Source organism: Peromyscus leucopus, chromosome 13, assembly GCF_004664715.2.
Source record: "Peromyscus leucopus breed LL Stock chromosome 13, UCI_PerLeu_2.1, whole genome shotgun sequence".
Taxonomy (NCBI): Eukaryota; Metazoa; Chordata; class Mammalia; order Rodentia; family Cricetidae; genus Peromyscus; species Peromyscus leucopus.
The window spans coordinates 32,658,131-32,684,913 of NC_051074.1; the positions used below are offsets into that span (position 1 = coordinate 32,658,131).

General features: G+C 36.5%; 1 protein-coding gene across 3 annotated transcripts in view; it reads left to right on the forward strand.

Moving 5' to 3' along the window:
- Nucleotides 1-26,783, forward strand: part of Cul3 (cullin 3) — an 87,953-nt gene that overhangs the window by 38,761 nt on the left and 22,409 nt on the right. For 2 of the 3 annotated variants that reach the window (XM_028884105.2, XM_028884106.2), the window contains 4 exons: nucleotides 6,220-6,333; nucleotides 21,673-21,833; nucleotides 23,167-23,281; nucleotides 25,018-25,246. In XM_028884105.2, the coding sequence (XP_028739938.1) occupies nucleotides 6,220-6,333; nucleotides 21,673-21,833; nucleotides 23,167-23,281; nucleotides 25,018-25,246 (619 nt within the window). Of the gene's footprint in view, nucleotides 1-1,989; nucleotides 2,320-6,219; nucleotides 6,334-21,672; nucleotides 21,834-23,166; nucleotides 23,282-25,017; nucleotides 25,247-26,783 lie in introns of those variants that run through there. The other variant, XM_028884107.2, reaches the window with a different exon arrangement.

Sequence of the window (26,783 nt, forward strand, 5' to 3'; positions counted from 1 at the left end):
ACATTTTTTTGATTCTTAGCATATATACATACATATTGATGCAACCACCACTACCTTAAATGTGGAACGGTTCCTTTACTCCCCAAAACTCTGTGATACCCCTTCGTAGTTATGCCCTCCTTATCCTCTCATCTCTAGCAACTACTGATCAGTTCTCTTTCACTGTAGTTTTTTATTTTCAAGAATGCCCTGTAACTGGAGTCAGTTGATTTATTTCTACTGAGTCAGGTTAGAAGCAGCATTAGTTGGTCCCTTTTGTTGATGACCAACCCACACTCTTTTGTCTCAAGAGTATCACCATTTGATCATCGATTTACCTGTGTGCTTAATGAAAGATGATTCTTATATACAGCTTTTTGAGATTGTGATTAAAGCTTATAAATGTATGCGTACAAACTTTGTGTTGATAAATTTTAATTTCTCTGGGATAAATATTTAGAAGTGAGATTGCTGGGACATATGTTAGATATGTATGTATTACTTTATAAAATGCTTGACTTCCTATATGCCTGTACTAATTTGCTTCCATTTGCTACAAATCTTTGCCAGCACTTGATCCTGTCAGCTTACTTGAGCAATTCTAGCATCGTTAGTAATTTCTCATCCTGGTTTTAATCTATATTCTTGAAAATCTGCCTTTTGCTTTTTTTGTAAAGTGTCTGTTTAAGATACCCATTTTTAAAATTGAATTCTGTACTGAGATGTGTGAATTTTTTTGTTTGTATTTTGTTTTCTTTGGTTTTCTGCTTCTCTATAGCCTTTTCTCATTTTAACAGCATCTATAGAACAAAACTTAAATTTTCTGATGGAGTTCAGTGTAAATCTTTTTTTTTTTCCTTTTTTAAGCCATGCCTTTACAAACCAGGGTGACAGTTACTTTTAATTCTCAAGTGATGTATTTTCATTATAATAAAACCTTTCTTTGATGCTTTGCAAATACAACCATGACTATTGTTATTTAAAGTGAGGGATAATGTAAAATATTAACCATTGTCTTAAATATCAGGAATCAGAATTGTGTACATCGTGTTACAGCAGTGTAAGTACGATGATGTTGAAGTGGGTTAAAAGCCAGAAAGGCTGACATGGCTCTTTAAGCCAGTGGTCTCCTGTACCTGGGCCTTATAGGAGAACTGCCTAGGCAGTATTTTACTTTTATATGGATTTTCTGCCTTTGGATTAAGGGTGGTCCTAAAATTTGTTTAAATATCCTTTGTTTTCCAGAGAAATTTTAGATTTCTAGCAAAATGGAATGGAAGGTACAGCGATTTCCCATTGACTCTCACTATCTCCCCTTCAACCAACATCCCTTACAGAATGGTACATTTGTTTGTTAACCCACACTGGTTGATGCCTCATCACCACCCAAAGCCCATAACTTATATAAGCCTTTAGTGTGTGTTGATTCTGTTGCATTAAAGGTATAATTTTGGGCATGTATGTAACCATTATAGTCTGCTGAATACTTTGACTGCCCTAAAAATCCTTGTGTTCTGCCTATTCATCCTTTCCCTTAACCAACAACCCAATATTTCACTGATTTCTTAGTTTTGCCTTTCCCAGAGTATCATGTAATTGGAATCACACAGCATGTAGCCTGCTCACATTGACTGTTTGCTTGGGTGATGCATTTAAGTATCCTCTTCTTCACGGCCTGGTTCCGTATTTCCTTTTTGTGCTTAGTAGTACATCACTGTTTGCATGTGCCGGTCTGTGGTGCAGAGAAAGAGCGCTCTTTCCCTCTCCCTGCCCCTCTCCTTCTGTCTCTCTCTAAATAAGTTTGCATTCCTGTCAGCAGTGAATAAGAAGATCCCTGTTCCACATATTTATCAATGTTTGGTTTTGTCTATGTTTTGTTTTAGCTATCCTAATAGTATTGTGTTGAACATTTTTCATAGTTATTTGCTGTCAGTTTATCATTAGTTAGGTACCTTTTGTTGCCCCTTTTAAAAATAAGGTTACTTAGTTTTTCATTAAATTTGAAAATTTTCTTGTATGCTTTGGATAGTAGTCTTTTATCAGATAGGTCTTTGTAAATAGGTTCTTGTAGCCAGCGGTGGTGGTCTTTCTTGTTCTCTTGACTGTTATCTATTTTTCAAAAGTTTTTAAGTGGTTTTACTTTTCTGCAGACTGATTCACTGTTCTGTGAGACTTTCTCATTCCTTTGCAAGCCTAAGTCCTACACAGCTATTAGTGCTCTGCTGCTTCTATCCTTCTCATCACAGTTGGTTCCCTCTTACTCTTAACTTCTGATGTGATCACTTCTTCCATGCTTCTTGTGTTGCTGTTCAAATGCCAGCTCACCTGGATGAACTTAATGTAAGTTTTCGTTCAGTACTTGGTGTGTGCAGTCCCTTTAGTGTAGGACTGCCTCTGCAGCAGGTTCTGGTCATTGGCCCTGCTGGTGAAAAAAAAAAGTAATGATTAACAGTGTTACTGCACAGATACACATTGCTCTGCTACTTTCCGTTTTTTGTGTTAATTTTAAAAGTAGGTAGGTTATTTCTGTGTGCCTACTTACTCTCTCTTAAAAATGTGTTAATTTTTATAAAGGTTGAATTTTCATCTTGTTTTTATTTTTTGTTGTGTTTGGATTGATATTTTCACTTTTACTTCTTAAGGGTAGAAAAATTTCTGTAGGAAATTGTTAAAAGTTTCTCATAGTATAGTCTTGAATAATTAAGAATAGTATAACAGCTATGTCTAAGAGACTTTATTTTTTGTTAGGTTTTGTGTGTATGCCCAGTTTTTTAGAATAATCATGGGACTTGTGGGGGAAAGGTCAGGCAGGAGTTAAGAGCACTTGGCTGCTCTTGCAGAGGGCTTTTAGGTTTGTTTCCCTTCACCCACAGTAGGAGGCTCACAATGTTTCTAGGGATTCGAACATACTATTTTGGCCCCCTGTGGGAACTGCATATACATAAGGCACATACATACATGGAGACAACTATTCATATATATAAACAAGTAATTAACAAATAAAACAACTTTTAGTCAGATTTTTCTACCTGATAGAAGCTCACTATTTAACTGATAGCATAGTTCTTTGAAAAATGATGTAAATAGCATCATTTGCAATGTGTGCTGGGTGATGTCTTTTTAATTTTACCTAGAGGCTGGTTGTCATGGTTTTCTGTTATTGTAGTAAAACAGCATGACCAAAACAACACATAGAAGAAAGGGTTTACTTGTGGCTTACAGTTTCAGAGGTTTAGGGTCGATAATGATGGGGTGGTGTACCAACAGATGTCTGACATGGAAGAGCTCATTAGAAACAACACATGGCTTTTGAATCCCCACAAGCAGCCCCAGCAACATACTCCCTCCAGCAAGGACACGCCTCCTAATCTTACAGCCACCAACTAGGGACCAAGTATTCAATGCCCAAGGACATCTCAATCAAACTACCACACTGATATAAATTATAAACATTACACTAGGTGAAATATTTGTTGGTATATTAAAGTGTATAATCATCAGTACATTTTAGACAACATACTTTGTAATACTAACATTTCATTGGCCAGTTTTTCATTTATTCAACAAATGTGTCATGTACATTTAGAAATAATTTCCTGATTTGAATGTTTTCCCAGACTGGAGCGATTTAATACAGTTTACATTTAACTCAATTTTATAATAGTTATGAAAGTTCAGTTCTTAATAATAATTGGCTAGAAGTTTTGGTATTTGGGATACATGAGTTTCATGTGTAGATTGTCTTTATTTTTGAGAGTCTTGCTATCTTTGGAACTTAGGATCCTCTGCCTCCATCTCCTCCCAATGCTTGTGTTCCAGTTGTTTACTACCGCACCTGCCCTGCATTGTCATGTTCTCATTTAATTACTACTCACAGTGATCCAGTGAAGTATATGGAGCTTGATGAAAGCATTTGTAAATGGGCATCTTTTCAAGATGCTTTTTTTTGGGGGGGGGCGCAGGCACGGTTTACGTACCTTTGATATTTGCAACTGACAAACCCTACACTTAATATTTAAATATATAAATTGAAATTATTTAATTACTCATTAATAAATAATTTTACAATTATGTCTATTTTATATGAAAGTACTTGATTAACATAACTCTTATCAACTAACACACACACACAGAGTCAGTGTATTTATGGAGCAACTCCAGGGGCTATAAGGAGCACCTTAAGAAATTAAGGTGCTCAGTCTTAAAAGTTAAAATATGTCATATTCTGGGTTTATGATATAGTCTGTTATTTTTCATATTACACATTGGGTAGGTTATGATCCCATTATTGAAATATAATAACTTACCTTTATCCAGCATATAAGAAAAAATGGAGTAGTATTTTCTGTCAAGTCAGTCTAAGTTCAATACATAGGACCTACTTGATTGAGAGAACCAATTCCCACAGGTTATCTGTGACCTTTACATGGACAGGGTGTCACCCACACTCCCATCCATACACATACACGCATCTATGTACACACATACACTCTAAATAAATAAATGTTATTTCAAAAGTTTAAAAAGTAAATCAGAGACAATTCTCTTGGTTTTAACTTAGTCTGTTGTGTGTTGGAAGGCATTTTAGTTTTTTAATCTTTGCTTATAATTGATTTTCCATAGAATAACATTTTATTTGCATGCATTTATAACTCAGATTTATAGATATGTATATCCTGATTCATTAATTAGTGTGCTTCAAAAATGCACATGGCTTGAGTTGGACTGTGGGAGACTTTTGAGTATGAATATTTGTAGAGGTGTGCAGCATAGTACTCATTTTTTGTCCTCTAGGATTGGTTTCAGATCCCCATAGAAACCAAACTTCATAAGTGTTCAGTTGGTTCTTGTGTGTGGAATATGCACGTACATACTCCTCTATACTTGAACCATCTCTGAGTCACATATATATAGCAAGTACAGTGCAAATGCATTGAAAAGGCTTTTCTGTTGTGTTTGGGGATGATTACAAGAACAAAAGATGTGTGTATTTTCAGTAGGAAATGGGCTTTTACTCCCAAATATTTTTGATTGATTGTTGCTTGAATATGTGGGTGTGGGACACATGTATATGAAGGTCCAATTGTAATTTCAAAGAATTGTATGACCTTGGCACACAACCACATTACTTCTTCACTCTAAAGTTAGAAGTGGAGAAAGTCTGTTTTCTAGGCAAATAAATAACCATTGGGCTGATAGCACAGCAGGAAAGTAGAGAAAGTGATAGCAAGCTTGTATGTTTGGAAAGACTTTGTCAGGTTGAGTGGTCTTTTACTGAGATTGGAGAAAGAAGGCATACCAGACACAAGCAATCTTCACTTGATCTTAGCCAAAAGCGATGACACAAGGAATCTTGATGAAAACATTTAACTTGTTGAAAGTGACTCACAGTTGATAGGATGGATCTTCTGTATCCCAGGCATTGTACTGCTTGTGAAGGAGGAACAGCTAAAGAGATATTCTGCCACCGTACAGGGGTTTAGATTTTAGTGGAAGAAGCAATAAATAAATAACTACTGTGTAATATAGTCAGAGAGCAGTGAGTAGTAGGAAGAAAAATGAAGCAGAAGGTAAAGAAGTAGAGAGCTTTGAATAGAATGAACATGGAGAGAGAGAGAGAGAGATTTTGAAATAGTGTAGGTGGGAGAGGGAGGCCAGGGAAGACTGGGGGTGAGATTCGAGTAGAAGAAAGTGAAGTGAGACTGAGTTGAGTGAGCAGGATAATGGCCATTATGGTTGCTGCTGGAGGTTTACATTTATTGTGTTTAGTTAGAAATTTACAGGCACTGTTCTCTGTATATTCCTCATCCCAATCCTGCAAAGGATACTATTTTATATGTAAAGAAATCAAGTTCTGTAGGTGAAGTAACTTTTCCAAATCACAGAGCTCCTAGGAGACCTAGCATTGGCAGGCCCTCAGGCAGCTTGACTCCATACCAGGGGTCTTCAGCTTCATACCCGGGGAAAGTGTATGAAGATATTGGGCCTGGAAGCCTGGGGCCAAGAATAAAGCCTTGTTCACTATAAGCATTTAGGATTTTATTTTACCTAGGAGGTTGCTTTTGATTCTAGAGTTCAAGAGAGAAATCTGGATTTTATAAGCACATTTGGTAGTCTGCTGTGTGCAGGTTACAGATTAACTTCTTTAATTTAAATCTAAATCTTTATAGAACAATTGATACATGAATGTATATGTATGAGTGTTTGTGTGCATAAACTAATGAATTGTTCTATTAATAGGTGCGAGAAGATGTACTAAATTCATTGAATAACAACTTTCTTCAAACATTAAATCAAGCTTGGAATGATCATCAAACAGCCATGGTGATGATTAGAGACATACTAATGTATATGGTAAGTACAGTTTTCCTGTCTTTCCTTTAAAAAAATTCAAACATTTCAAAGCAGTGACTTTCTGTCAATTTTAGTTGGATACAGGCTAAATCTTTGTAGAAGATGTTTTTTGTTTTTGTTTCTTTTGGTTTTTTTTTTTCAATGTTATTTTATGTATGAGTGTTGTTGCCTTCATGCTTGTATTGTACCACTTGCTGCAGTGCCTTTAGAGGTCAGAGGAGGACATTGTATCCCCAGGAACTAGAGTTACAGGTAGTTGTGAATCACCATGTGGGTAATATGAACTGGACTGGGTCACCTGCAAGAACAGTGAGTGTGCTCTTTACCACTGGGCCATCTCTCTAGGCCCAGGTTTAGTTTCTTAAGTAAAAAGTCAGCCTATGTAAATGAAATTTTAATCATTCACATTCAATTAATATTAGAAATTATTATTAAAGGCATGACTTTAAAAAGTGTTTTATTGGGTAATCCCAGCACTCGGGAGGAAGAAGCAGGCGGATCTTTGTGAGTTCGAGGCCAGCCTGGGCTACCAAGTGAGTTCTAGGAAAGCCATAAAGCTACACAGAGAAACCCTGTCTCAAAAAAAAGTGTTTTTTGGTTTGAGAGATGAGACAGTTCAGTGGTAAAATACTTGCCAAGCAAGCAAGGGGGCTGGGGTTGGATCCCTAGAACTCATACCAGTACTGAGTGGGTGCAGTGGCTCATCTGTATGTCCAGCCTTGAAAGGTGGAGTTCAGGGTCCCCAGAGAAATCTGGCTAGCTAGACTGTATTAGCAAATTCTGGGTTTGATTGAGAATCAAAAGAATAAGGAGCAAGAGGTACATGCATATGTCCCTGCATTCACAGGTGGGAGCATACATAATAAGAAAAAAAAAACCAAGTGCTTGTGCTTCAAAATAAAAAGTATTAAAAAAGCCTTATTTAATACCTCTTCCTGAGGTAAAGGTAGCTAAATTACAGCATAAATATTTACAGTGACAAAATTGTCTTATTAATATAAACAGTTTTTTATAGTTATATTCTTCATAGCTGCTGTTCATCTCCTCCGTAAATTCCTGGCAGTGTATTACTGCAGTTGGTCTTATTTTAGTATATAAGTTTCATTGGATACATAATCTATTTCACTTGGAGTTGTTTTCATTTTTTATCATTCAAGAAAAAGATAATGTTTAGTGAGATGGCTTGAGAAACCTTGGGTTTTTCTCTCTTGCTCCTTTTAACCCCCTTTGGTTTTTGGTTTGGTTTGGTTTGGCATTTTGTTTTATTTTTCGAGACAGGGTTTCTCTTGTATGTAGCCCTGGCTGTCCTCAAACTCACTCTTTAGACTAGGCTGGCCTCAAACTCTGTGTCCCGAGTGCTCAGATTAAAGGCATGTACCTAGCCTCTGATTTTACTCTTAATTAAAAAATACCTGTGAACTTATAGAATGAAACTAAATTATTTCAATTTAGTTTATTGTGTCACTGCAAAATTAGTAAGTCTAATGACTTGTTATCCATGTTTTTTTGTTTCTTTGCTTATATGCATGAGTGTTTTGCCTGCATGTATGTCTGTATACCATGTACATGCACTGCCTATGGGAGCCAGAAAAGAAGAGCATTGAATCCTGTGGAATAGGAGTTACAGTTGTAAACCACGGTGTTGGTGCTGGGAATTGAACCTAGGGCCTCTGAAGAGCAGCCAGTGCTCTTAACCACTGAGCTCTCTCTCCAGCCCTTGATATCAGTGTTTATGTTGGAGAACTGGGCATAGTGATTTTAGCAACCCTTCACTCTCTTCAGTTCTCATTTCCTTAGTTGAAGTACAGCAACAAAAGCTTGCCCTAGTTTCCTTCACCTAATAGAGGAAAGCTGCGTTCGGAAAGTATTTCCAGTGAGAACAAGCAACCAGAGTTGGTTTTTGTTGTTGTTGTTGTTCTGCTGAGTGAATTGAAGCAAGCCTTTCCCCCTGATTTTGTGAGGGCTTAGTGGCAAAAGGGTAAGAGAGAGACAGTCTTATTTTTCTGGGATGAAATAAGAGGTCTACCAAATTAACTGCTTTCTGAACATTGTTTTCTTTGTCAGGTTAGGGTCCACCTTGTGTTAACAATTTTAGGATAGCACATGAAAACCAAGTGACATGTGAAGGAAGCTTGCCACTCTTGTTCCCATTACAGCTTTAACGAGGGAGCCTTTAAATTCAGTACAGTTGCTAACAGTTGTAAAGCCACTTGGAATTGGAATTTTATTATTTGTTGTCTGTCATTTTTAATTATGTGTTCTCATTTTTAAAAATTGTTTAATTTCTGTTTACAAATTAATGAAATCTCAAGGTTTGTATAGGATTGCTTCTTACATGACCATGTCAGTTTATTACTTCCTGTCATGTATTACTCATTAAAATGAAAAAACAAAAACCAAAACACCAATTGGGTAGTGATAGGGCTTATATGAACCATTTATGAAAAGCAAGGCAGGCCATAGTAATAAGCTCAGTAAAAATTAGCTAGCTAGTATTAATATTTCTAGTCTCTATTTTTGTTAGCCCATATAGTAGCACAATGCTGGCTGGATCAGTGACTTTTGCTACCCTTTCCTATGCTCTGCTGGAGGAAACCTGATACTAGATGGGTCTGTGTCAGGGTTTGTCCACTGTCACAGACCTGATAGCCCTCTTCATTGGCTTAAGGAGTTGTAGACTCCTTTTCTGGTGAGAGTGCTCTCCTGGCTAATGCTGTTCGCTCTTAGCTCTGCCCTCAGGCTTCTTCTCCTAGTAAAAGACTACCATCTCCCTCTCAGAAAAGGGAAAGTATCAGGTAGGAGGACCTGTGGACTTCTTTTCTTTTCTTCCCACCTGTGTTAATTCAGGAAGGCATTTACTTTGTCATAGGCCAGGGTTTTTGTTTTTGTTTTTTTTTTTGTTTTTTGTTTTTGTTTTTTTTGGTATTAGTGACAAGGAAAACCTAGTTGAATTTTATCCTGAGCATGATTGACTTAAACACACCCTATGATGATAAGATCAATTAAAAACAAAACCAAAAACATTAGAACTCTGTACCCTTAGTTTTGGGAGTGCTAATGTTTTTGTTTTTGTTCAAATAGATTTTTCTGATGGGCCGCCATCTCCCAGGGTTCTTACTTACCTCTCAGGTAAATGTCTCATTCGCAAATGTGAAAACTTGCTCTCTTTTTTATATCCACTCTCTAAACACAGCCCAGTTAAGCATCTCCCTCAGTTCTTGTTCTGTTTTGTCTTTATACCGGGATCACCATGGAGGGAGGAGCTCTCCATCTATGAATAAAGCATGCTAGTCCTTGTCTTTGTTACTTTTTAGCAGCATTTGGCACAGCTGGCTGCACTTGTCTTTCAATATATTGGGCCCTGGTTACTGTGACAGAGCAGTTTATGCCTCCTACCTTCTGCCTTTTCCTCAGCTACTGCTCTTTCACATCCCCCTTTTCTGTAAATCAAGGGATTTGGGACTTTTGATTTTTCTTCTCATATTGCACTACTCACTCTTATAACTCTTTGTTCTTCAGCACATGATTCCCAAATATATATATATATATATATATATATATATATATATATATATATATATATATATATATATATCTCACTTTGGTTGTATTTTTAAAACGGCAGGAAGGAGTCACATCATACAACAGGGCCCACATGGGAGGTTTATTGAGGAGAAGAGAGAGAAGGGGGCAGAGACCGGTCCCTGGGGACTAGAGCAAAGGAAGAAAGAGAAGTGGGCAAGGCCCTCCTTGTATGAGGAAACAGCAAATGCGCACAGAGGGTGCTCTTTGTGGCTGCAGCTGAGGATATATCCTGTCAGGACCCTAAGGGCAGATGCCTAAATGCTAACAACTATTCTCAGAGGTTCGGGTTACGCTGTCTGTTTAGTTGATGGCTCCCCTCCTTGTCTGGTACCCTTCATTGTCTGTCTGCAAGGCACTCAGACTTGGCATCTCCAGATGAACTAATTCTAGTTGCTCACATAGAAACCTGGCACTTCTTTAGTTTCTTCTCCCTACCTACGTCTTCTTATGTTCCTATCTATTGGCCAAGACTGATCCTCTTGTATTTCTTTCTTGAAATTAGTGCACTAATCTTAGAAGTATATGTGTGTGTATGTACTAGTCCTAAAGCATCCACTAGGCACTATATTTTGTTTTCTGTATTTCTCCCACAGGTGTTCTTTTGTTGTTTTGTTTTTGTTTTTGTTGTTTTCTCCTTGGTACAAAAAAACCGTATCACTTAAATTCTCAGACAGTTCTCATATTCTCTGTTTTGACAAAGTCTGACCTTGTTCTGACTTAACATTTTGAAATTTCTTGTCAAAGCTGGGGTGGAATAGTGGTGACCTACCTATGATTCCTGTACTTGGAAGGCTTAGTCAAGAGGATCAGGATTTGAAGATCATCTTCAGCCACAGAGTGAGTTAGATGCCAGCCTAGGCTACCTGAGACCCTGTCTTAAGGAAAATGACCAGTTCTTATTAGTGGTCTCTGATGGGTTTTGCTCTACTGGTTAAAAGTATGCTCTTTGTACTCAGAACTGTTCTTTAGCAACATTCATAGCAGTCATTATCCCATCCCTTACTGAAATTTGGAGCTGTGATTTAGTATAAGAATTATTTGAATAAAAGACTTACTTGTGGATCTGAAAACTGAGTTCATGAGTGAAGGTTGGGACTAGGGTGCTGGCTAATGCAGTTTGGAAATTCTAGACAGGGCATTGATTCAATCTGGTAGGTCAATCTAGAGTGAGACGGTGAGGTTTCATGTCCTCAAAATGCTGTATTATTTCAAACTTAGAAATTGTTTATTTCCATTTAAATTTTACATTTAATATTTGGAGCCACCAAAACAAACCTTCAGAAAAAGTGGTATTATCCAAACTGTATTGTATGATTTCTACTTACACTGAACTGAGGACGTGGACAGTGAATGCCTGTACAACCATTGTATGTCATAAAACCTAATGCAGCTCCTTGTGCAAGCTAGACACAGACAAGCAGTATAGTACCTGATCTTTTTGAATTGACTGCCTTTTTAAAATCTTATATTAAATTCAGGAAAAAAAAAATCTTCATTCCATAGCCAATTTTTTTAAATCTTTGTCTTTCATTTTCCTATTTCACACTTTTTAAATATATGTACTGTTCTGGTTTTAATTCAGATATATATCAGAAATGACATTTTAAAACTAAGAAAAATATGTATATGTTGAAATGAAGTAATTTTTGAAATATTAATATGTATTATTAATATTTCATTAATTCTCTGAGAATTTCATATTTTGTCTGTATTTATCCCCTTCCTCAACTCCTCCCATATCTTCCCCCACCTCTTTACCTACCCAACTTCATGTTCTGTGTATTAAGTCCAGTCTGTGTTGGCCAAGTACTCCTGGGTGTGAGTAGTTGTCAATACACTGGTTGTTGGTGTATGTATCCATATATACCATTAAAGATGACTTGAGTTTTTCTCTCCTAGCAGCCATCAAGTACCAGTTCAGGATGGGACTTCATGCCTATATCTTCTCCTGAGCTGGTCCGTGTTCTTCCCCCCACCTTCCCCGTTTAAGCTCATTCAGGTCTTGTGTAAACTGCCCCATTTGATATGCATCTTTGTTGTATCTGAAAAAGTCTCCTTGAAAGTCATCCACTACCTTTGGCTCTTAAAAATCTTTCCACTCTCTTTCACATAGATCCTTCTGTCTTGGCAGGTGAAGGCGTTAAGAGTTTGTTACCACTTTAGTTAAATTTTAGCCTTTTATTTTGTTGGGTTTTTGGTTTGGTTTGTTTTAGATTTATGTGTGTGTGTGTGTGTGTGTGTGTGTGTGTGTGTTTCAGTTGCCTGCATGTATGTATTTGTGCCTACTGCCCTTGGAGATCAGAAGAGGGCATGAGGTCTCCTGTAACTGGAGTTTGTTGTTATGGGTGCTGAGACCTAAGCCTTCTGTTATGATCAAGGACACTTCATTCCAGCTTCACATTCATTGTGTCCTTGTGTGTAGCTTTTAAGATAGTTTGGGTTGGAGGAAGTTTCACTTTCAGCTTGGATTATCTAAAAAACTGAGTGGGAAACAATTAGAAATTCTTTTGATGCAGAATCTCATGTAATCCAGGTTGACCTGAAACACACTGTGTGACAGAAGATGACCGTGAATGTCTGATCCTCTTGTTTCCACCTCCTGGGTTCTGGAATTGCAAGAGTGTACCATCATGCCTGTGATAGTGAGGAGGAAACCTAAGGTTTAACTGCATGGTAGGCAGGTACTCTACCAACTGAGCTACATTCCTAACCATATTTGAGTGTTTTATAGAGTAATATTATATTAACAGTTTAGTTATTTGTGTTAATTGTTACTATTAACATTCGGTTTACTTTTTTCTGTATACTATGGAAATAAGGGAGAATTTCATTTATAAATACCATGCCCTATATAACATTTAACATCTTAAAGATGTATTAAGGCAGAGGTGAGGAAGATGAAACAACACATACAGGATTAGGGAGTATATAAAGGAATTAGTGGGAAGACAAAAATACATTATGTGCTCAGAAACCATGGCCATTTATCCCAGCAAATACATTCTGTTGATCTTTGAAAAAAGTGTAGATAGAATCTTCCAAAGATTTTGTCTTTATCCTCCAAGGAACAGGAAGAATTGGGCTCACATGGATCACAGTAACCTTCCCTTACACTTTGTCTGGACCTCACTAGAGTATTCAGAACTGATTTTTGTATTATATTTATAACTTTTCTAAAATTTCAACACATTTTGATCCGTTTTTACTCCTCCCAGATCTACCCACTGACTTCATGCTCTCTCCCACTTAAAAGAAAAATCAAATAAAAATAAACCCAATAAGACAAAAAATAACGAAGAAAAATGTGCAAAAAACCCTGGAGTATATTTTGTGTTGGCCAACTATTCCTGGGCATGGGGCCTTCCCCTGGAGTGTGGTTGATATAAGTGATAAGTGACACTCCATTGGAAAAAACTGGTTTCCCTCTTCCTGGCAGAATATCAGTTGCAAATAGCTTTGCTAAGGATGGAACTTTGTGTGCCCTTCCCAGTTCAGTTCATTACTGGGATTTTGTCTGGTTTGAAACTGTGTGTGGGACTTGGGCTTATAGCACAGATTTCTTGATAAAATACGTGGAATAAAGCTTACTTTGGAGTGGAGTGCTGCCAATTTATGTGGGAAGTTTGAAGCAGAGAGAAAATGCTTAATGATGAGTTAAGAGAGGCTTGGTGTTAGTTCCTACCTTGTCATTAATTTATTATTATTAATTATTCAGCCCTCTGTGTGAGCATGCTTTTCCTTATCTATGAACCAGATTTATTGTATAAGGGACCTGGTGCTTCCTGGGAGCCAGAGAATTCTTAGTGCATGGTTGGAATTCCTGGATCCTCTCCTAGAAATAGGCATGTATGTGTTTATGTACCACACAAAACTTGCTTTTATTTTCATGGCAGGGGGCATGAAGCCATCTGTAGAATATATTAAGAATGTGTTGGTTAGATCATTAAAATTTTAGGGTTCTTTCAGCTCTAAGGCTTTGAACTATTTTAATACTGAAAGTGAACAGCAAGACATATCTGGAGGGAGGAGAAAAGGAAGGAAACAGGCAGCATAGGTAGATTGGTATTAAGTGGATTACAGTTTCTTTAGAAGAGCAAACTTGTGTGACAACACTTTCACTGTATGGGGCCAGGCACTAATTTTAAGCACTTTATGATTTAGTCTTCATAATGTATGGTTTAATCACTGTTTTTAGGTATAGAATTAAAAGTAGTTAAGCAATAAAAATAAAATACTTGCCTGAGTATATGACAGTAAATATCTCTTATTACATAGCTCTCTATCCTTTATTATACTTGGATAGTAAGTTGAATATTATCATCTCCATTTTGTGGGTAAAGAAATTTAAGGTATAGTAATTAAGAGTTGGGGTTAGAGGGATTGATTTAGCAAGATTATTTAGTTATATCCAAGGTATTGTGTGAAATTATTTTAAGGTGTGTTACTTTTGTTGATGTTGCATTTGTTTAATTCTGTGAAGCTGTGCTATTTTTGTCTGTCTAAAACACCTAATGGTCTAATAAAGAACTTAATGGCCAATAGCAAGGTAGAAAAGGGATAGGCAGGGCTGGGAGGCAGAGAAAATATATAGAAGGAGAGATCTGGGAGGAAAGAAGAATAAGCTTCCATGAATGATTTGAGAGCTGGATAGAAGAGTTAAAAAAAAACAACCAACAACAGCAGAGTAGTGAGCTGATTCCCAGTCTTTTTTATTCTGTGCTTGTGGTCTTAACCACTTTGCTATGCCACCTTAGAATGTTATAGTCAGTCATACAAATCATCTCTTTCTGGTAGAATTGGTGGTAGACCCCAAATTGAACTAACATTCTCCTTTGTGTTGTGATTCAGCAATGACTGGCTCTGTTTTCATGCTCCTCTTCAGTTTAAAACTGGTTAATTCTGGTTTCACATACCTAACTTGGGAATGACTAAAGGTATGAAAACATTGAAAATTGTTTTCTTGCTTTTTACGTTGAAAGTGATAGTAAAAATCTCCCTGAAGTCACTTTCTAAGATCAGTTATGAGCACTTCATGGGAATACTTAAGCTCGGAAACCATTGGCACCTTGGCAGTTATGCTGTCGTTTATTGACACATCATAAGCCTGTGTTGTTGGATGCTGCTGTTAGCTCTTTGGTTAGCGCATCTGCGTGGCAAACTTCCATTTTCTTTCCTGCTTTCTATTTGAAGTGTATCATTTGTACCATGTAGTAGCTTGCTTTCTAACCCCTTTTCACTTTTCCCATTGCTGTAATAAATTACTTTGGCAAAAGCAACTTCAGGAAGGTTTACTGTAGCTTGGAGTTGAAGGTACACTTTGGCAGGAAGTCCAGGGAGTAGAGGAGCTTGAAGCAGGTGGTCACTTAACATCCAGAGAGAGGGGGGGGGGGAAGTGGGTGTGGCTGCTCAGTTTCCTTCCTGTTTGCACAGTTTAGGATCTTCAGTGAACTTGATCCCAACAGGAATGGCCAGAGGCCTATTTCCCAGGTGATTCTAGATTCTGTCAAGTTGACAGGTAGCACTGACCACCACAGCGTTTGGTCTTAATTTTAAATATTTTCTATTCATTTACACTTAAAGTAATTATTGATATATTTCATATTTTATATTGGTTTTTTATTGATTTTTTTTGTCCTTGTTTTAGACTCATTTAGCTAAGATTTATATGGTCAGTTGTTAATTTAGTGGTTACTGGAGCAGTTAGCGCATCCTTGTCACATTAAGTTTTTGGTTTTTTGAAGCCACTTTTTGTTGCTGGAGGGCTTCTCTCCAGGTTCCCCAAGCCCCGCAGTCCCACAATCCACTTATAAAATAATCACTCAGACGCTTATATCACTTATAAACTGTATGGCCATGGCAGGCTTCTTGCTAACTGTTCTTATAGCTTAAATTAACCCATTTCTATAAATCTATACCTTGCCACGTGGCTGGTGGCTTACCGGCGTCTTCACATGCTACTTCTCCTGGCTGTGGCTGCAGTGTCTCTCCCTCCTTTTTCCTGTTTCCCCAATTCTCCTCTCTCTTTGTCCCGCCTATACTTCCTGCCTGGTCACTGGCCATCAGTGTTTTATTTATATAGAGTGATATCCACAGCAACTTTTTTTGAGTAAGATAAGGGTTTTAGAACACCAACCACTTATCCCCCCCTCCCCCCCATAAATAGTATTCAGACAGTGGTGTCTGAGTTACTTGTTTTGTGTTAGGGGAGGGCAGCATTAATAGTTGTGAATTGAGTGCTAGTACTACTGTATGTTAAAAACTTAAGGCTGTGATACCTTCTTCTAAATAAAATTTAATTTTGTTTTAGTAGGCTGACAAAATAGAACATGTTCTAGTGGAAACTACTTGAAAGAATTATTAGTGTTGACCTGTTTTTAAGTTTGTCGTGTCCCCCCCCCCCCCAGGCCATAGCTCTCTATACAGTGGCTGTAGCCCCTTTGAGATCTCAGCTGAAAGCCTGAGATTTGTTCTGTTGTGTTTGGATGTTTTATTTTGGTTTGGTTTGGTTTTTTGTCTGTCAGTAACTGCCCAAGACCTGCATGGCTTAGTTCTGAAACCTAACTGGGGCCAAGAGGGAATGCAGAAAGGACACAGACACAGTTGTAGAAAAGCTGAGACAGGATATGGGCCTTGTGCTCTTTAATGGAGACCCAGCAGTAGCAGCCATCCAGAAACGGAGCACTTTGATTTTATGTGTCTGAGTGGGGAGGCAGGTGGTTTAGCTCATCTCATCTGGCTAGGGGAGAAGTCTGGGCTGTAGTTGTCCCAGATCAGGAAGCTGTGGCAGATTGTTACACCGTCAACTTCCACACTTGAACCAGAGGAAGGTGTTGTCAATTCCTGTGGGTCTGAAGTACTGGTGACTTGATATGGCTGTGCTTGTGTCAGCAGCAGCACACATTCCAGTAACCATCTCCTGATTGACCGAGTTTGGTTCTTTCTTTCCTCTTCAGAACCCTTGGTCTGTTTGATAGCCAGCCCCCATAATCTAACCTGTGACATTGTGCCTGACCTCTCGGGATACTAAGTGACAGTAAGTGTGTTAGTGCTAGTATGTAGTGCTGCTCTGACTGTACTTGCTTTTCCTGGCCCCAAAAGTCCAAGTTGCCATGGTGATTATAAACACTGGGGTTGGTGTGTGGGGTGGGTGGGTGGGTAGTGATGGTGGTGGTGGTGGTGGTTTGGATTTTTAAGATATGGCAAACACCATCCTGTAGAATTCTTCTTGCAAAACTGGAACTCTTAACCCGTTACTAACCTCCCCAGTCTCCAATTCTAATCTTTGTTTGCATCAGTGAATTTGATTACTCTGGTACCCTCTGTAAATGAATCAATACAGAATTTGTTCTTTTTCACTTAGCACCTGCTCCTCCATGGTATAAAATATGTCGTTCTCTTTTTAAGTCTAAATAATAATCCATTATATATATATCACATTTTGTTTGTCCTATCCACTCATTAATAGTCATTTTTTAATTGGAAGTTGCTGCTGTGAACATTGGAATACACATACCCCTCCGGGACCCTGCTTTCTATACCTAGTAGGGTGTGTACCTAGAAGTACAACTGCGAACTCTGATTTTAATTTTGACAGTGATTGATGCTGTTTTTTATTGTATCCTGACCACCACTTACTATCTGTTACTTGTTCTTGTTCTGTTTGAGTTTTTATTTGTTTGTTGGTTGAGGTGGGGGTGGGCAGAATTTCCGTGTATCCCTGGCTTTCCTACAACTCCCAAGCTGGCCTCAAACTCAGATCTACCTGCCTCTGCATCCTGAGTGTTGGGATTCAAAGTGTACCACTACACCTGGCTTAGTTTTTATTTTAATAGTGGGTTTTTATTTTAAGGCTAAGTGGTAGCTTTGGCAGTTCTTTCTATTGTTGTCAATATTACATATTGTTATTTGAGGTAGATGTTATGGATAAGGAAACAGATATGAAGATCATATTTAAGTGGCAGAAATAGGACTGATGGAAAGAAATTTACTTTATGTTTGGGTTTTGGGGTTTGTTTGTTTGTTTTGCCTGCAAGGATGTCTGTGCCTCACATTTGTGCTGTGCTTGCCAAAACCAGAAGAGGGCATCAAATCCCCGAGAGTGCCCAGGTGTGGAGTTAGAGATCACTCCTAGCCACCATGTGGGTACTGGGAATTGAATCTGGATCCTCTGGAAGAGCAGCTAGTTCCCTTAACCACTGAGCCATTGCTCCAGCCCCTGACCCAGTGTTCCTAACCACTGAATTATGTCACTTGAATACATGTCTTCTGAACTCACATGGGTCTAATAGAGATTATTTCCTAGTGATATTTTTTTTCCTCTGCTCATAGATTATAAAATTTCACAGTGGAGAACAGTACATTTTAGTATGAATTGGTATAATTTATATAGCTTTACACAAACCTGGTTTTCATTTATCTTATGTTTTGGTAGATAATTCCTGAGTGAAAATTACAGAATTTTTTTTAATAACTAGAATGTTATTTATTTTAAAGTATTTACATCCTTGTGAAAGATTTTTGAGCTCACTTTGCAGTGGTTGAAACCATGACCGAGTTTAAGGCATGCAAGTCTCCACACCAGGTTTTTTAGTAATGCTGCACCCTATGCTTTTCTTCTAAGTTTATCAGTAGGTAGTGCAGCTTACCACTTTACACCTTACCTGATTCCCTTTGTACAAAATGAAATACTTGGTTCATTTTGTAAACTATGACTAAAATTAGAATTTTTCTGACTCTGTAGAAGAACCTTTTTTGGTGCTCTGACTTTTTACTATTTCTGTCTTCAAGTTAGGCCTTTTTAACCTCTACTTCATGGCTTGAAAGGAACCTTATTTGAAAATACTTTTATATTACTTTTTATTAGACACGATTGCCTTATGATTAAGCTTATTTGAGGCTCGCTCAAACATGTTCTGACAGACTAGTTATTCAGTGCTTAGTTTGGGGGTATTTTGTTGTTGGGGGCTTTTTAATAAAAGTGTGAGTTTTAAGTTTTTTAGTGTTTGTTTCTTGTTTACTAGCAGGATAAATATTTAATATTTGTAAAGATTTTAATGTTTTTGTTCTTTTCCTATTATAAGAAATGAATGAAAACATTGTTATAGATTCTCAAGTGAGAAATTGTTTAATTAACCCACTTGACAGCTTGATTCATCACCTTTCACAGATATTTAGAGCATTATAACTTTGGCCATGAGTGAGGTCAGCTGGGAAAGTGTAGGTGAGTAACACATGACTACTCTGGCTCAGGAGGGTATTGATAAGTTGTTAGATTGTAGAACTATTGGTCTTTAAGTAAAGTCAGACATTTCATAAAGACTTCCATGTACAGAAGAACTAAGTTTTCAGACTTGGTATATAACCAACCCAAAGGTGAAACTTAGAATTTGTGTCCTAAATACTCTACTTAATTCTTTCTCTTTCCTTTGGAGCTTTTAATTTTTATGATATTAATTAATTTTGTCTATGTGTGGAGGTCAGAGGAAAACTTGGGGGTGTGGGTGTCTCTCTTCCCTACCTGTGTTCTGGGAGTGGAACCCTACTCAGTAGGCTTGGCAGCAAGCACCTTTGCCTACTGAGCCATCGCCAAGGCCACGCCTTTGGTTTTTTTGTTTTTGTAAATATGGCTTGCAGGTTTTTTTTTCTTTTTTTTTTTTTTTTTTCATAGCCCTAACTGACCTAGAGCTTGGGATTCTCCTTCCTTAGCCTACTGAGTGCTGGGTTTATGGGTATATGCCACCACCTCCAATGTTTTTAATCTTGAAAGCAAACATTGTTTCAAATGAACACTAGATAGGAATAGTAGAAGTGACATTTCCCTCTTTTGCACACCGATTTTATGAATCTGTAGCCACTTACCCTGGCATGACTTCTAATACCATTCCTTGAGTAATAAAACCATTTGGCCCACTTATGGAGGTATTCCTTTACTCTCTTTAGGTTAGCTTTCTCAAAACTACTTTGGCATGTATGTTTTGGCACTTTTAGACATGCTTTTGTATTCTGAGTTTGATCTTTTTTTTTTAAACTTTTTTATTTTATTTTATTTATTTTAAAGATTTTATTTATTTATTAGGTATACAGCATGTATGACTGCAGGCCAGTAGAGGGCGCCAGATCTCATTGCAGATGGTTGTTGTGGTTGCTGGGAATTGAACTCAGACCTCTGGAAGAGCAGTTAGTGCTCTTAACCTCTGAGCCATCTCTCCAGCCCCTGAGTTTGATCTTTTATATCGTAGTAAACAGGTGTCTTGGTGCATTTGAGCCATCAGGAGGAAATGGATACATTTTGCTAAAATGATAGATACTTTAATATCTATGGATAAAGCAAAATACTAAATACCCACTAGGTCTTGATTAGACATTGGAGGAAGGAATTTGGCATGAAAATCACTCGGTTAAAGCTGTAGATAGACTGCATCTCTCTACCCAACTCCCACAGTAGTGCTTTCTTAAAAATTGCTAGCCTTGTTTTTAGCAAGGTCTGAAAAACTATTCTTTCTAAGATACTATATTAAAAATGCTGTGTTTACAAGTTGGTTTATGAAGTGACCTATGAGCAAAGTAAGTAGCAAGATCTGACTCCTTGCCCAGTTCTGTGAAAGGCCAGGTATGAGATGGTACCTCCTTTTACCCCCACGGTCTGCCTCCCAAGCCTGGGAATGTTTATGTCTACTATAGACTGATAGGGCAAGGAGTAACACCTGGGAGAAAACTATAAATAGATTTAAAATGGGGTTTATCTCTATGCTGATAAAATGCACATTCCTTTATGAAACTTTCAGATACTTTTCAGAATATTTTATATTTAAAATACCTGAATTTTGGATTTTGAAAGGCAAGCTAAAAGCAGACAATTTTGTTTGCACTCTTTGCTGTAGATGGTTACTAATGTTGGGCTTAAACATAATTGCTCTTTGGTCTAATCCTGAGATTACAACATTTAAAACTAGTCCTTAATGTATTATCTCTTGGGGATGACTTTTTAAGTCTTGGCCCCGTTTAAAATTAGTAAAGAGTCTCTTTAAATTAACGGAAACATCTGCAAAAATATAGAAATCTTGCAGGGATTTAAATGATTAAGACTACATTATTTACTGTATTACATAAAATCAACAATGTAGTAACAAAAGGAGATTCCTATTGGGGTAAGTTGTGAAAATGCTCTTCACCTTCAGGTTGAATTTCTTCTCAGTGCTAATAAGCAGTAAACAAAGCACTTGGCATTCAGCAAATATTTCAGTGTATCTTACCTTACTGTCTACCCTTTTACACTAAGATCTTGTGAACTAGTTTAATACATGTATGCCTTTGATAAGTGTTACAAATTGCAGACTTTGTCTTACTTGATGGTAATTAGCCATACATGTCAAGCATTTGCCATAAATGAGTATTACTAATTTTATATAGCTACACTTAAGTTTCTGGTATGTTTTTTATACTTTCATTGGCTCTCTGGTGTGTCTTATAATAATTGTTTAATGTTTCATAGGCTTATAATGTAGCTGAAACAAACACACACAAAAAAACTTGTTACAATTACCAGGACTTCCCATTTTATTCATTTTAGGTGTGTATAGTAGACAAAAATTATTTTAAATTTGTTTTATTAACCATGGTAAATTGTAAAGATTTAATTTTACATAACTTGAGAAGACTAGAAATTCTGAAATGCTTAAAATAATTTTTATTATAGGTTATGAGTATTTTATATGTGCATCACTTTTGATTAATATTATTTTGTTTTAACTGCAGGACCGTGTATATGTACAACAAAATAATGTAGAAAATGTCTACAATTTGGGATTAATAATTTTTCGAGATCAAGTTGTACGTTATGGGTGTATTAGGGATCATCTTCGGCAAACTTTGTTGGATATGATTGCCAGAGAGCGGAAAGGAGAAGTTGTAGACAGGTATACATACCATTTATCCTTTTGGTTTTGACTTTTTAGTGTTTATATCTTAAGAACTGATTGGTGTAATAATTTCATTAACAATTAAAAACTTCAATGTTTAGTATTTACTAAAACCTTCAAAGACTTTCACTGTTTTCAGTTACCCAGAATTTAAGGATAATCTTAAGCTTTTTTATTTTTTAAAATAAGTTGGTTTTCCATTTTGGAAGAAACAAACCATCATTTGTTTGTTTTTACTATGTAATAAATTTTTAGTCTCCTAGATTTTTTTTCCTTTTAAGGGCTCTTTTTAAATTATTTTCTCCTTCCTCTTATTTTTTTAATATTTTGATTTCTTTGCATTCCTGGGAATTGAACCTAGGACGTTGCTTATGCCAATGTTGCATCTATAGCCTACACCATCGTATTTTAGTAGCAGGGTCTCACTATGAACATAGACCAATGTTGGCACTCCTGAACACAGGTGTTTCCTCTCCAGTCTCCCCAAAAGCCTAAAATATAGGTATATATACCATTGTGCCTTGGTGGACTTTTGTCTAACTTTGAGTCTTTTTCTTTCCTTCCTTCCTTCCTTCCTTCCTTCCTTCCTTCCTTCCTTCCTTCCTTCCTTCCTTCCTTCCTTCCTTCCTTCCTTCCTTCCTTCCTTCCTTCCTTCCTTCCTTCCTTCCTTCCTTCCTTCTCTCTCTCTCTCTCTCTCTCTCTCTCTCTCTCTCTCTCTCTCTCTCTCTTTTCCTTTTCTTTTTTTTTTTTTTTGGTAGAAAAATATTGAATGTACCCTAAAATATCCCAGAACCACTTCCATGTCTTACCTATCACTTTTCTTGACGTGACAGGACCATTTTTGTGATATTGTTGCTGGAGTGGTTTGGAACATGTGTGATTCCTTCTCTTTGGTTTCAGAGGAGCAGTGAGCTAGCAGTTCTTACTGATTGAACTTGGTGTTTAATCAGGATGGTCCTAAAGTAAAAAATGTATTTCTTTGGTTTTAGCATAGGTTATCCTGCTGTCTAGCTTACTCTACCTTACCTGTGTACCTTTTCCTCCCCAGTCATATCCCATTAAACTACCTCTGTATTTTTAAGTAAATAAAAATTTTCTTAAGCATACTTTCTTTAAAATTTTTGTATGACAGGGTAAGGATGACTTGATAAAAAGCTTCATAGTAAAGATGGGCTTTTTGATTAAAATTATTCCATATCCATTCTTAAGGAGTTTCCTATGAACAACTGGTCACTTTGATAAAAGCTAAATGTTATAAAGGTATTTCTATTAAATTTTTGTATATTTTACATGTCTTTAATATATCAATTAATGAAATTTCTTTTGACAGAGGAGCAATAAGAAATGCTTGCCAGATGTTAATGATTTTAGGCCTTGAAGGAAGATCAGTCTATGAGGAAGATTTTGAGGCTCCTTTTTTGGAAATGTCTGCAGAATTTTTTCAGGTAATCAATGATTATATAGATAAATACTCTTTTATGATGATCATAACATCATTCAATGTAGTTAACCAACCTGAACATTTTAACCTGTTTTGGCTAGAACCCATTGGAGAGGGGATGATACAACACACAGACGCGCTTGCGTGCGCGCATACGCACGCACGCTCACACACACCAAAAAACTCTTTAAAACCCCTACTTTATGTTCCTACACACTATTGAGCTGCTCATTGATTTAATAATCAAAAAGTTTCCACTTTAAAATTTTATGTTTAAAAAACTTAAGCTTAGAAGTAAGTACCCTTAAGATTTTATTGCATTTATTTAATTACAGTAAATTCACAGACACATATCACTAATGTAATCTCTCTATATGCTTTTCTATCAGTTATCAATATAATAAATATTTAGCAATGTGTGATTCCATACAGCATATTTGCCTAACTTAAAGGTTACTGATTAAGAAATTAAAAGCTGACTTCAAGAAAGTAAATTGATTAAAAATTGAATGCTACCCTAAACCAATTAAATTCTAAAAGCAAGGCTATATTATATCAAATTAATAATGAAATATGATAATAACACTGAGTGCTGACAAAATAAATGTAAAAAGAGCTATCATATTGATTAATCAGGCATTCTTCCCTTACACAGCAACTGTGTTTTATAGAGAAATGTAATGGTGCTCAAATAGACATCTTGCTACAATACTGAGTTTTTACTCTGATAATATGCTTTAAAAATAAGTCAATAGGAAATTACTATTATCTTAGAAAAGTTCAGTAATTCATTCATAAGAGTCATTAGATGTGTATTAAATTAGAGCTTGATAATTTATTTACCTATACACAAACAAAAACGGAGTTGCTGCCTTTTTTCTAATTGGTTTGTAGTTATCCATTAGAAAAGACTTTGGCCACATTGAAAAGCCTGGGTCATGCTTTACAAGTTTATATTCTTGAAAGCAATGCTTATTTTTAAATAATGTATCAGCTGGTTTTAGTGCTAATTTTTTCATCTCCAAAATATGCTGAAATGAGCATATGTGTGTATAACAAGTGTACTTAGACACATGCACACGGTTATAAATGGAGATGGTCTTGCCAGGATTTCTGTTTAGTATAATAAGTGTTCTTAGGGCTAGACTAAAGACTAAAACTACTTTTGCTAGGTCGAGAATGTTAGTACATTTTTGTATAGCATATATCAACATGTCTTATTATGCCATTCTTTGATATATTGATTAATGTTACTATCAGGTACATTAAAATTTTATTGGGATGACACTAGTAATTCTGAAAGCAGTAAGGCTACTGTTTGATAGACAAGATTAATAGTTATTTAAATGCTCTTTTTTCACATTGCATATATGTGTACTTTAAGGTTGGGAGTGGAGTGGCAGGAGAACTTCAGTAACAATGATCTGTCAGCAAAGCATATGACGAACGCAGTGAATCTTTCTAGTTACAGTTTGCAATAATAATGGAAGAAGTTCCCCTGCTGACTTGGGTCAGATGCTTAAATTTGTATGTAGTACATTAGCAGTTCTTTAAAACACTGCTTACAGGTAATATATTAATGTTTTATGTAAATAAATGCTTTAAATTTAGACTGTAGTAAGAAATTGCATGAACTATATTTAGCTGTTATACTGCTTAGTATGTTTTATTGTAATGCTATAAAAACCCTGTTAGAATAGAAACATTTTTCTATTGTGCTTTTAAAATTCTTAATTGCAGATGGAAAGCCAGAAATTTTTAGCAGAAAACAGTGCTTCGGTATATATAAAGAAAGTAGAGGCTAGAATTAATGAGGAAATAGAGCGGGTGATGCACTGCCTTGACAAATCCACAGAAGAGCCGATTGTGAAGGTGGTTGAAAGGGAACTCATTTCCAAGCACATGAAGACAATTGTAGAAATGGAGAATTCTGGGCTAGTGCATATGTTGAAAAATGGAAAGACAGAAGGTAAGTGCTATCAATTAAAGATAAATCTTCATTCTACCCTATTAGTCATTTTTAACTCTAACTTACAAAGGTCAGTTTTCAAAAGGCTATGCTTTATAATAATAATTTATCCCAGTTATAGGGTAGAATTAATGATAGAGCTTTACATTGTATTATATATGAAAATGTTAACATATTTCTAGTGAATTCAGTGGGTTTCCCATGCTTTTTACATTTTGTTACCTCATTTCATTTTCACTAGTGCAAAAGATTAAGAAGTTTAATGGTTAACCATAGGCCAGTGGCTTCCTCCTTGTATGCTTTCTTAAATTTCTGTTAGTGTGAGTGCTCTCTAGTCTCACATACATCTTACAAAGTTGTTGTGTCTGTGTCCATCTGTCTGCCTTCCTGTGTCTGTGTTTGAGAATATTTAGAAAAACTAGTAGACAAGTTAAAAAAAAAGTTAGCATTTTTTTTAAGATAATGCATTAACTATAGCAGTCATTGTTAACTTTAATTTACTGTATTTGCCCTTGAAAGGTTATGTAAATGATTGGTGTTCTTTAAGAGAAATTCTTGGTTTCTGGTGCTTTGAAGTTTCCTTTTACATGACAATGGTGATTTTTTTTAATAGTCATTGTTTTCCTGCTTCCTTGATTGAAAAAAAAAATCTTAGTATTCTAGCTGCTTACTATTAGTGAAAGGACTGTCTATTTGTATGAGCTAGATAAGGAATGAAAAAAGTTTTGTTTGCTTTTTAAAAACAGAATTATCAAGACAAGACCCAGAAGTGGCTGGCAGGTTTTAGATAAATCTCTAATGGAATCCTTGGCTTATACTTTAGTTATAGTTTTAACTATGTGGTAGATTATAAACATATTAGACACACACACACACACACACACACACACACACACACACACACACAGTTAACTGGTTTTTATTAACAAGGGTGCCTTTTTTTTTAAAATGGAACTCTTGTTTTGTTTTTTTCAGAAAACAAGTTTTCTGGTTTATTTGCCATGTCTTCTAAAATACAGTACTCTTAGATACTTGTCTAAATCATATGATAACCTTTTTCAAAAACAGTTTACTGCATTTATTTATTGTGTGCATTATTTACATGCATGGAAGTCAAGAGAACAACTTGTGGAAGTTGGTTATGCCATCATGTGAGTCCTGGGAATTGAATTCAGGTCATCAGGCTTGACAGGGCTTTTAACTCCTGAGCCATCTCACAGGCTCCTAACAAGCATCTTGCAAAAGAATAGAAAACAGATTTCAGGTTTATATGCTGCTACCTTGAAAAAGTAACCACTGGCAGTGATACCAAAGGAAATTGAGCTTAGGGGCTGGAAGGTGTTTGAAATCACTGGACATGCTTGAATGACAATAATTCTGTAAGTTTCATGGAGACATGTGTTGTGAATATGTAACCTATACCCATTATTGTAGCTGGAGGGCTTCTCTCCAGGTTCCACCAAGCCCCGCAGTCCCACAATCCACTTATAAAATAATCACTCAGACGCTTATATTACTTATAAACTGTATGGCCGTG